The sequence below is a fragment of the Brassica oleracea genome, chromosome C3, assembly GCF_000695525.1.
Source record: "Brassica oleracea var. oleracea cultivar TO1000 chromosome C3, BOL, whole genome shotgun sequence".
NCBI classification, from domain to species: Eukaryota; Viridiplantae; Streptophyta; class Magnoliopsida; order Brassicales; family Brassicaceae; genus Brassica; species Brassica oleracea.
Window position 1 is genome coordinate 8627527 of NC_027750.1, and position 11273 is coordinate 8638799.

Genomic DNA, 11273 nt, shown 5'->3' on the forward strand with positions numbered 1-11273 from the left:
TATATGGTATTATTTGCTCATAACTCATTTGTCATTTGATAAATTGTTAGAAAGAAAATTTTAGCATAATATAACTCAGTTGTCATTTGCTAAATTTATGGTTTTTATTTATATTTTTTAATATTTAATTATAATATTTTTATTTTATATTTGAAAGATAAATGAATTTTCTTTCAAACAATATTTTTGTAAATGTATTTTTTAAAAAAATAAAAAAGTACACATAAAATAATCATGATTTTTGTTAACTGGGCGGATCATTATTTATATGATATCGCACACGAAAGAAAAATTTCTATTTTTAAAATTATCTAATTAACTCTATACTCATTTTTTTTTATATTTTTTATATGATATCACACATTCGTAAAAAAATAGATAGTTTAAGATGCAAAAAAATATATTTACTTAATGAATATAATATGAACGAATATTACAAAAACATCATTTAATAAAATAAATAATTAAAAACTAAAAATTCATATCTGCGCTGGCGCGCGGGTCAGGGTCCAGTTATACTCTTACTTACTAGACAAGTAAGATATTTTTCTCTCTTTATGACTAATTAATTTGTCGATCACTTGATCTCGAGTTCCATTATTTAATTTTATCATATACTCCTATGACGTAACTTTTTGCCTTGTTCCACGTCAAGTGAAGTGGGAATTATGTGGGTCAGTGGATGAATAATATATGGTTTAGCAAATGTAACGTAAACAGAAAACGTCTACGTATGCCGATCTTAGCATGCCGTATGGTTCAGACTGATTATGTAGTCTGAACGTTCATGTTTTCTTGTAGTGCTAGTTTATGGTATTGTATATTTTTTTGGTACAAATGTTAAAAGCATGCCCTGGATTATGTTGTTTTGCTTTTCTTAAGTTGTATCTTAATTATGTTTAAGAACTAAGACATCTGTTGTGTTGTCTGTTGTGGATGGAGCAAATCATCAAGTTCCAATGCACTCCAATTATACTTCGCAACGAATGCATGCTAACATTAAGCTTTGTGACTCTTCAATCTTCATCATATAATAACATTGTTTTCTAATTATGGGTGGTATGGCGGGTTTGGAAAAGGTTCTAATTAAGCATGCCGGATCCAAACCTATCAGATTTATATTTACTTGTTTGTATTATAAGTCGACGTGGGTATAATTCCCACTACAAACAATTGGGTCTGTCTGGTACCGGTTGACTGGGAGTAGTCAGTTGGATTTTGGTTTGCTGGATCCTATATTATCAAAAGAAAAAAAATTACGAATGAAACAAACTCACAATTACAACTCTTTTTTTTTAACGGCACTCGTAGTTAGTTACAGCATGATTATTGGGGGTTCTTAGGGTGTTCTTAGCGAAATATAAGATATTTAAGAACCGGTTCTTAACTTTTTTAGTTAAAAGTTAAGAGACAGGTTCTTATATTCCGCTAAGAACCTCACACTAAGAACCCCCCAATAATCATGCTCTTACAACTCTAAATATCACATTTTGTTATATTTAAATGAAATATGAATTACATAACATAAAAAGTGATTTATTTTCAGAATTCAAGTCTCTTTATTTATTTTCCAATCGCAAACATCAAGTTTATATTCAATAAAGATATAAACTACATATATACATGTAAATATATATATATATATATATATATATATATATATATATATACACATACACATGTGTTTGTAGATATGAAAGTTAATAAAACAGGTGTATTATGTATGTATACAGATCATGTACTACTTAAACATGATATTTTAAGAAATTAATTTTGTCTGTATATTTTATTTACTAAAAATATTATTGTAAAATAAAGTAAAAAGTATTTATCATTTTCCATAGATGAAACAAATAAATTTATATGTATTAATCACTAATCATTCCTAACTATTGTATTTTATTTTCCATCATATTTTATATAAAAACTGGCTATTAAATAATTTATATAATCATAAAGTCTATATTTATATTTGCATAATGTTATTAGCTAATTTAAAATTTTAAAGCAGATATAAATAATTTAAAACTAAAAAGCGTAAAATACGATTCATTTGGCATTTAAATATTAAAATATTTAGCTGTTTAGAATAACAATTTTTGTTTATTGTGAATATTTAAAACATGACATTATGTGTGACTTTGTGAATCAGCTTGACTTTATGTATCAGTTTATCTTCTTTTTTTGTGAACTTATGTTTATGATCACAAGGTTTTTTAAAAAAACTTATGTGATCACACATACTAGCTTTAATTCGAAGTACTTAAATTTCTGTATAATTTTTTTTTTTAAAAAATCTGTTGATTGCAAATAATTAAATATGTTTTTATACCTGACCTTAGCATAAAATTGTGATAGTAACTTTTCGTTAATTGTTTAGCAATTGACATTTTTCAATCAGAATTTTTCACAGTCGACTATAAGTAAAGACTATTTTCCGAGCGAAAATTTACCAAATAGAGATGCTTGGAGAATCAAACCTATTTTCCCGCTGTACGATGGTAAACAATATTGATGCATGAAACTCTTCAAATGTATAATGTTTTTCTTATGTGCGATGCAGGTAGAATATAAGTTTTAAAGTTTTTGGGCAAAATTGTTTTGTCGGTATAGTACTGTATCTAATGCCATAGTTAGTTTTCTCCTTAGTTAATTAATGGGAAAACAAAAAGGTGGCCCAATGTAATTGGAAATGTGATGGGGATAGTTCTGATGTTTGCTGCTGGATACGCGTGTCCGTCTGCTACACACTCTATTTAATTGGACGGTATTCAAATTTAATTCGCACAGTACGAACCGCTAATAGTTGATAAATAGTTGATTTATTGTGAGAAACCAAAATAAATATAGAAAAATTCGTTATTATAGTCGTTTTTAAGTTTTTGTCACAAAAATAGTTTTCAATTAAGAAAATGACAAAAATAAATTTTATTAAAAGGTAAAAATGTATTTTTACTTAAAAGTAGTTCTCAATTAAAAAAAATGACCAAATTATTGAAGTATTTTTACCGTATGATTAACTAATATAAACTTATAATTTACAGTTAAGGGGCGAAGTTTTGGGTAGTTTCTGACGTACTAACGTATATATGCGTATAAATTTTTTGATAATGAAACAAATTCTTCTCGTTAGTCGACAAAACTAGAAGGAATGAAATGCATTAAATGCAAATCCAACTAATAACAGTCTAACATATTCTAGTTAGTAGTTAGTCATCCTATTTTCCCATCTAAATTCCCTATATAAACCCATCATCATTTTCTCACATCCAACATCATAACACAAGCTTAGAATCATAAAACTAACTAAGTCTCCTTATTTTCTTATCACAAGACAAAAGAGAAAAGCAAAAGACAATGGCTTCGGCTCTGAGTTTTTTCACATGCCTTGTTTTGACTGTGTGCATAGTTGCATCAGTAGATGCAGCAATCTCATGTGGCACAGTGACAAGTAACTTGGCTCCATGTGCCGTCTATCTAATGAAAGGCGGGCCGGTGCCAGCTCCATGCTGCGCCGGAGTTTCAAAATTGAACAGTATGGCTAAAACCACACCGGACCGCCAACAAGCATGTAAATGCCTAAAGACCGCTGCAAAGAACGTCAATCCAAGTCTAGCCTCTAGCCTTCCTGGAAAGTGCGGTGTTAGCATTCCCTATCCCATCTCCATGAGCACTAACTGCGACACGTAAGCTTCTTTTTTTGGTTAAGTGAAATTTCACATACCTTTTTGTGGTTAATTACGCGATCTAGATAAAGACCATGATTTACTTCTTTTAATGATCTAAATTTACTGTCTTGGTCGTTTGTATTGTTGCAGCGTCAAGTGAAATGGGAACTCATATATCATCGTGAGGATGAACAGTATGGTCTAGCATAAATAAAAGAGTGTCTATCTACACTGACCTCAGCATGTCCTAGTTTGTCTTGTTTTTATTTTGTAGTCGAAAGTTTGTCATGTTACTTTGTAATCTTTTGCTTTATATATATTGTATCTTAATTATGTTTAAGATATGATAATATTATCTTATTAATCATCTTCTCTTCATATATTTTCTTCAATATTCATCATATGTAGTGAATGAGAGTACTATATATATATATATATATATATATATATATATATATATATATCAAAGTCTATATATATTAATTAATTAAGATCTTAGATTTTGGTGTCTTTATAAAATTTAGATTGGTACCAAATTTAAAACCAAACAATGTTTAGAAATACCAAGAAAAAATGCTGAATGGTTTCTCCCATCCAATTATAAACTTTAAGATGACAAGGGCTTAGATATCACCGTCATAATCATATAACGACAACTTACAACATTGTTTTCGTTGAATCTAAGTACAATATTACTAACAATCGAGATTGAATTATGAATCAAAAGATTCTGAAGTCACGGTTTACATATAAGTCGATCCATCTTGTGCTTCATCTGGTACCTATTGCTTACTCGAATCTCTCTTTTTGTGACTATCTGATTCTAGCGGATTGCTATTGGTCTATACATAGGATCCTGCAACTCCAGGTAAAATCATATGCCAAACTGATCATGAACAATAAAAATGCAGTCTATTTGTTAATATATTTACTCAACCATTTGATATCATCGTTAATATAACTCAATAACTCGAGATCAGCCACTTAAGTGTGAAGATTTACATTCATTTGTAGTTAACTATTATGTTCTTAGTATTTCAGTCTACTAGAAAACTAGATTGTACTGTCAAGTATGTAAGAGTGTAAGTCCTAAGAAGAACATTCAGAAACTTTCAGAAATTTTGTTCTGATCGTATTTATTTATTTACTAGTATCTCTTTGATCTCAACTTGTTACTTCAGATGTTTTTCCTCTGTTAAGATGGCTCTGTTATGGTGGAAACTCTGGCTGTGCTATAAAGACTGTTCCTAACTGAGTTTTAAGCTGTAAAGCATGTCGCCTCTTATGATTTCAGATAACAAAGTATCATTCAGCTCTTCACTAAGAGCTTACCCGTCTATGGTATTTACATTCGCTGGAATTGATATAATTTATCACATTACATATGTTTCACACACATTCTGTAAATTTAACTATTCTCTAAATTCACACACATTTTTCTCTCCTCCTACACCAAAAGTTCCCCAAAATCACTTTTCTATCTTCTTCATTTCTTTTTATTTGTATGATCGTGGGTCCCAACTTATATGATTTTCTGGATTTTGTTTTTTTTTTTTTAACATTCAAGGCCTCCCTTAATTTTTCCAGTATGTTCTTTAAGCATTTACTCGATTTTCTCCAGGCTCAAAAAGTTTATATCGCAAAAAGGTGGGCTGCAAGGACATTAATCCTTGAAGTGACATTAGAGAAAATATAACACAGCCACACTAAGTAGTAACAAACCAAATTGCACAAGTAAAAATACACTTTAAAATAAAGATAGAAAATCTTGAGTTTTTGTCACCTCTTATTTGCGAAATTTTGCCAATGCATACAAAATATAAATATTAAGATGAAAACTTCAAAGAAAGGGACTTATCGGTAAAGAATCGAGCATGAACCTTTCCTTCTAAGATTGCTATGGCCTCGGTAGATTTGATGCAAATGGGTGTCTTGTATTGAGTTGAAGAAGCACCTTGACTGATGAAAAACTCCATGAGAGAATCAAAAGTTCCTTGTTGCACCACTCTTATCTCTAGAGCTCCAATTGATCCGTTTTTCCTATATTCTTTGTAAAAATTATCCAGTGATTCCTCCACGACGTAACAACATTATACTAAAACCTTATCATCAATTTCAGCTATGTCATTGCTATATTTGCCTTTGAGTTCCCAGTAAAGAACATAGTGACCTGGAGTGGTAGAAATATCAGCATAGCCTGTGAAGTCCATCAACATCAAATCTGATGATTCAAGAACCATCTTTCCATGTGTCACCGCATTTAAAAGAACTTGATCCGTAGTTATCTCCATATGAACACTTAGAACCAAATTTCCTCTACGGGAAAATCTAAACTGGGGTGCACTATTGTAAAATCCAGTCACTTGTACAATATCACCCATCTTATATCAGGTGTAGGCCTAGCAAAAAAATAACAATCCATTAGCTGAAAATAAAATGTAAAATTATTTGTCAAGTAAACGTGTAACTCACCAGAGTGATTTGTGACCAAAGACTCGTAATGGCACCCAAGCTTGACATCCACAAGATCAACAATTTTGACTTCATCACCAGCATCAACAAGCAAGAACTCAAAATATGAAAAGTGGGGCATAAACGTGTATGACACATCTTGTGGTTTGCATAGAGGATTCATATTAATCCCAAACATTGTTTCCGAAGAAACATAACTCGACGAAATCAAAGGCAGCTTGTTAGAGTAAAACTCCAACGTTGGGATGTGTTGAGCCATTTGACCAGTCATGAATTTGGTTTTAGGCCAAAGTCTTTGAATTATACCTTCCCATGACTTTTGGTCGCATTCATTTTCTATGAGATCAGCCAATTCAGGATTAGGTTCTCCAAGGATCTTGGAAACAGAATCCCTACAGCTATCAGTGATCCACTCGCTAAGATGGCCATAACGAGTATTAGTGCAAATTTCTTTCCAATGTTTTTCAAGAAAAGTAATAACACGGACCAATGTAGAAACAAAGGATGTACCAACCTTCACAACCTCGTCTCTTTGAACTATACCACACAGAAGATGACAGTACAAACTCTATTTGCTGTCTGAACACAATATGACTTCATCAGGACTTGTGAATGACCAATGCCAATACTGTGGTCGGTTCTTGAAGTAATCACTCTTGAAGAAGAGCGTCGTCGCAGCTGAAACTGGCAGCCCAGAGGGAGTTGTAGTGTGCTCTGGAACACAAACGTTGAACACCATTCCCTTTCCATGCTCAAGACCATCAAAATGCCTATGAAACCAAAAGAGACTTTGATACACAATTGTGTTAGTAAAACAAAATATACACTTTTTAAATCATTACTTGCTTATAACGAGTGAGCGGTAACAATAGATAAAGTTCAAGTTTTCCAAGTATTTCTTGTTACATGGAAACATCTTCCGTTTTCCTCCAGAAGTTCCGGAACTACAATAACAAACATTTTAGAGCATTAATTTCGATCAAATAGTAATCAATAAGGGAAAAGGAAACTAAGAAGAGACTTAAAGTGTATACCTTAGTGAGAATCCGGTAATAGGTTTGCCAGAAATTACATCAAAGGGCTCTCCATTTGCGACAAGATCGATGAAAAGCTTCACATCGTCGTAGGTCGTCACCGGAACATTCTTTTTAAAAAGCTCTTTATCAGAACTCTTATGGAGAAAAGGCCTAAGATACTCGGTGTTAGCACTAAGTGTGAGTATCTCCTTTAATACATCGTCTTGTATTTGTTGACATTGGACGTCAAGTCTTCCAAAACCTTCTCGTCTAATTTGTCGCTGAGATCAGCCCACATACTCATATTTAATTCTCTTAGTTCTCCTGAAATCAAAGAACTCATCATTATACAGCAAATTGGCAATGGATATAAAATTATTTTGTACGTACAAGACTACAAGTTGATAGTTAGTTAAACCCTCAGCATAATAGGGTCATTCCATGAATATGTCATATTGCTATATTGTCTGTCAGTAAAAAAACAAAAACAAACCTTAGCGTTTTCCGCAATTGGAAACTCGATAACTCTAATCTTATTCACGTCAATGGCATCATGCAAACATGGCATGTCCTTCTTATATATTGACTATTAACTTATTAAAAAATATTTCTTTGTTTTAAATATTGAATTTTTCAAAACTTAATTTACACATACCTTCCCTGGTTTTCACGTCAGAGAAGATAAAAGCTATGTATATTCAAATGTTAATATTACAAACCCCATATAAATGTATGTAAATCACAACTCACAAGCGGATAGTTTGTGAAGCATGTTCAATGTTTAATACTCCCTCCGTTTTTTAATATAAGTCGTTTTATAATCGTGCATATAGATTAAAAAATCATTAATTTTTTATATTTTCTAAACAAATACATCATTAATTATTTATCTAACCACAAATCAACCAATAAAAAAATAGAAGATATATTAATTATCATTGGTCATATAACACTAAGTGTTAATAAATTTTACATAGAAAATCGAAAACGTCGTATAATTTAGAACATAAAATTTTTTCTAAAAGGGAGTAAAATATTTCATGTTGTACATTAAAAAGTCTCCAGCGGGAATAACGATTTTCTTTGTTTGACGAGATTATAAAGAAATTAATGAGATTTTAGGAAAACGTGTGAAACGATTCGGAAAATGTGGTGAGCTAACACAAGATGCTATATGTTTGTACGCGGATAAAACGATGATGTGTGAGAGAGTGAGATAAATAATCGTACGAATCTTAGTTAAATTTTCTTACTATTTTAGCTAATTAATCAAGTCCCCATGCAGCTGCTACCTATGAGCAATGACCTTTCTTCACGTAAGGCGCAAGTCTGAACAAATGCACGCTTCTCCCTTCAACTCACACTCCACACATGTAGAAAATCTCGTTAACCCTTGAAAATCGGATCTACACCTCGTTAATCCGGATTATTACACTTAAACAATTTAGTTATATACTTTCTAATGTTATCACCTAGGTTTAACTAAATGGTAGTCAAATTCTCAGAATTATATACAGTCTAATGAACTATTTATTGCACAAGTTGCAATTTTATAATTGCTCTTCATACCAAAGAATGTCTAGTAAAAGTTGCAAGTTACTTTTATATATGCATATATGAATACACACATATATATATACATATTTGTTTTTTGTTTTGTTTTTGATGAAAATATTATATTGTAATGCACGAACAAATAAAATAAAAATTGAAAGTACGACTTTTTGAATCATACAGTATCATTTGGAAGATTATAGTAGATTAAACTTACACTGTAGCTAAGTCTGAAGTAACAAATAAGCCAAATAGAGTAAAAAGTGAGAAAAGCTAACTCATTATACCCATATTTTTTTTTTCACTATACCCATATAATTTCCCCACACTACATCACAATTCCTCGACTTCATTTAACAGTGGCTACGTCCTGACCCGCGCGGATATGAATTTTCAGTTTTTAATTATTTATTTTATTAAATGATGTATTTGTAAAATTCATTCATATTATATAAAATTCATTCATATTATATTCATTAAGTAAAAATTTTCTTTTTTTGTATCTTAAACTATCTATTTTTTTACGAATGTGTGATATCATATACAAAAATATAGAAAAATGAGTATACATAGTTAATTAGATAATTGTAAAAACATAAATTTTTCTTTCGTTTGCGATATCATATAAATAATGATCCGCCCAGTTAACAAAAATCATGATTTTTTTTATGTGTAATTTTTTTTTTTTTTCCATTTCCTTAAAACTATATTAAATTTTACATATTTTAATTATAATATTTTTAAAAAAAAATACATTTACAAAAATATTGTTTGAAAGAAAATTCATTTCTCTTTCAAATATAAAATGAAAATATTATAATTAAATAATAAAAAATATAAATAAAAACCATAAATTTAGCAAATGACAATTGAGTTATATTATGCTAAAATTTTATTTCTAACAATTTAGCAAATGACAAATGAGTTATGAGCAAATAATACCATATAATTTTTAAAAACATAGCCATTCTTAAATATTTTTTGAATAAATAAATATTTTTTAATTTAATCAACTGAAAATAATATACGTACAATTGTGTGAGTCAAATTCTAGTTTTATTAATGCATGTTATATATTAGTGTTGTATGTTTTAGGTAACATTTTAATGATGCACGTTTTTTAAAATCTCCATTATTAAAATTATGCACGTAAGGATAGCTCATGAGTTTTTTTTGTTGATTAAATGACATTATGTCCAAATTTATTTAAGGATATTTCATTAAAGTAACTAAAAAAGACAAACAATAAAATAGGAAGTTTAAATTCATTTAAGCATATTTCATTAGTGTAACTGAAAAGACAAGTAATAAATTAAGCAGTATTATTCGTTTTATGATATTTCATAAATGCAACTAAAAAAGACAAGCAAAAAAATAGGAAGTTTAATTAATGAAGTAAGAACATTTTCAAATGGGTACTTCTGTTTTAATAATATAGATGTAGTCTACATGATATAGACTAATAGACAATGGCCCGTATAGAGGAGACCAGTCGGGGAGCAAAAATCCGTAGCTGTAGAAAGACGTAAAAAGCATTAAAAACCCTAGCCGCTCTCCCAGGCACAGACATCGAGGCAACCAGTCTCTGAATCTCACAGTTCAGAAAGCCCATAATTTGGCTGTCAAAAGCAGAACCACCAGATCAAGTCGTCTCGAGTATGGGCTCGCCAGATCTAAGGGTTTATGTGTACCTGAAGCGTCTCCTCCCCTCTGTCCCGTCTCTTCACCATCTCAACTCTGTGAACCACTGGTCATATATTTTCTCAACCCCGACAGATCCTCTGATATGAGTTTTCAATATGTTGCAATGGGATTGCAGTTTAGCTCAGGTCCCGACGAGAGCCATGGATCCCGATACGGTAATATCGGAATTCACTTTCTCAGCCGGACCTCAGTTCACATTCTCTCATCATTGATAGTCAATAGTATCACCTCTCCGCCGCCTCGCCCCGTCACTCCAATCCTTTCCGAGAGCCGTTGGTACTCAACTGACACATGCTTTGGTTTGAACCAAAACCATTTATGGAGTTTAAACTTGCCGATTGTTTTAAACTTGCCGATTGTTTTAAACTTGAGCCATCATTCCTCCTCCAAAGCATCATGTCTGTCCACGGTCCGCCATCGCGCCTTAGTGCAAAGGGTTCACCTAGCCCAAAGCTGTGATGTTGTGCTGAAATTGCCATTATTTGTACATCCATCACAGATTCACCTAGTTTCTTCGAAGAACTTCGAAGATGTCGGAGCTAGAGCTGTTCATGCTCGTTCTACCTCCTTCCAAACTTTGCTGTTTGGTTTAATCAACGTCGATTACGACCATTTCAGGCTCGTGGTAGTAACCTATTCAGGGACACAGCTGATGCTTCCCATGGTTCTCCAATTGTCGAGCAAGACTCTCTTGTTAGCTTTGTTGTTCCTTGTTCTAGTGTTTTGTTTTTATGATGTTCATCAAACCGTCGAGGATCCCTCCGGTTCTATCTTGTTACTGTTGAATCTAGCTTCGAATGTAATCGCTTAAACTCTTTTTAGTTTTAATATAATCGTTTGCGTTACCAAAAAAAAAAAA

The 11273-nt window shown here is 31.5% G+C and overlaps 2 protein-coding genes and 2 pseudogenes across 2 annotated transcripts in view; 3 read left to right on the top strand and 1 right to left on the bottom strand.

Moving 5' to 3' along the window:
• The first annotated feature begins 3259 nt into the window (after nucleotides 1–3259).
• Nucleotides 3260–4046, top strand: LOC106329153 (non-specific lipid-transfer protein 3-like). Its single transcript, XM_013767759.1, has 2 exons — nucleotides 3260–3686; nucleotides 3819–4046. The coding sequence occupies exons 1-2, from the start codon at nucleotides 3358–3360 to the stop codon at nucleotides 3826–3828; spliced, it is 339 nt and encodes a 112-aa protein (XP_013623213.1). The 5' UTR covers nucleotides 3260–3357; the 3' UTR covers nucleotides 3829–4046.
• A 1448-nt stretch (nucleotides 4047–5494) lies between these two features.
• LOC106333826 lies at nucleotides 5495–7460 on the bottom strand (annotated as a pseudogene).
• Nucleotides 7461–10179: 2719 nt separating this feature from the next.
• LOC106329817 lies at nucleotides 10180–11236 on the top strand (annotated as a pseudogene).
• LOC106331520 overlaps nucleotides 10210–11273 on the top strand; it is a 7331-nt gene continuing 6267 nt past the window's right edge. Inside the window, exon 1 of the mRNA XM_013769899.1 lies at nucleotides 10210–10284. The gene's annotated coding sequence lies outside the window, so the exon portion shown is untranslated. The remainder of the gene's footprint in view (nucleotides 10285–11273) is intronic.

Excerpts from the sequence above, each read along its gene's own strand:
- LOC106329153 (XM_013767759.1), top strand. The coding sequence starts at position 3,358 with ATGGCTTCGGCTCTGAGTTTTTTCACATGCCTTGTTTTGACTGTGTGC.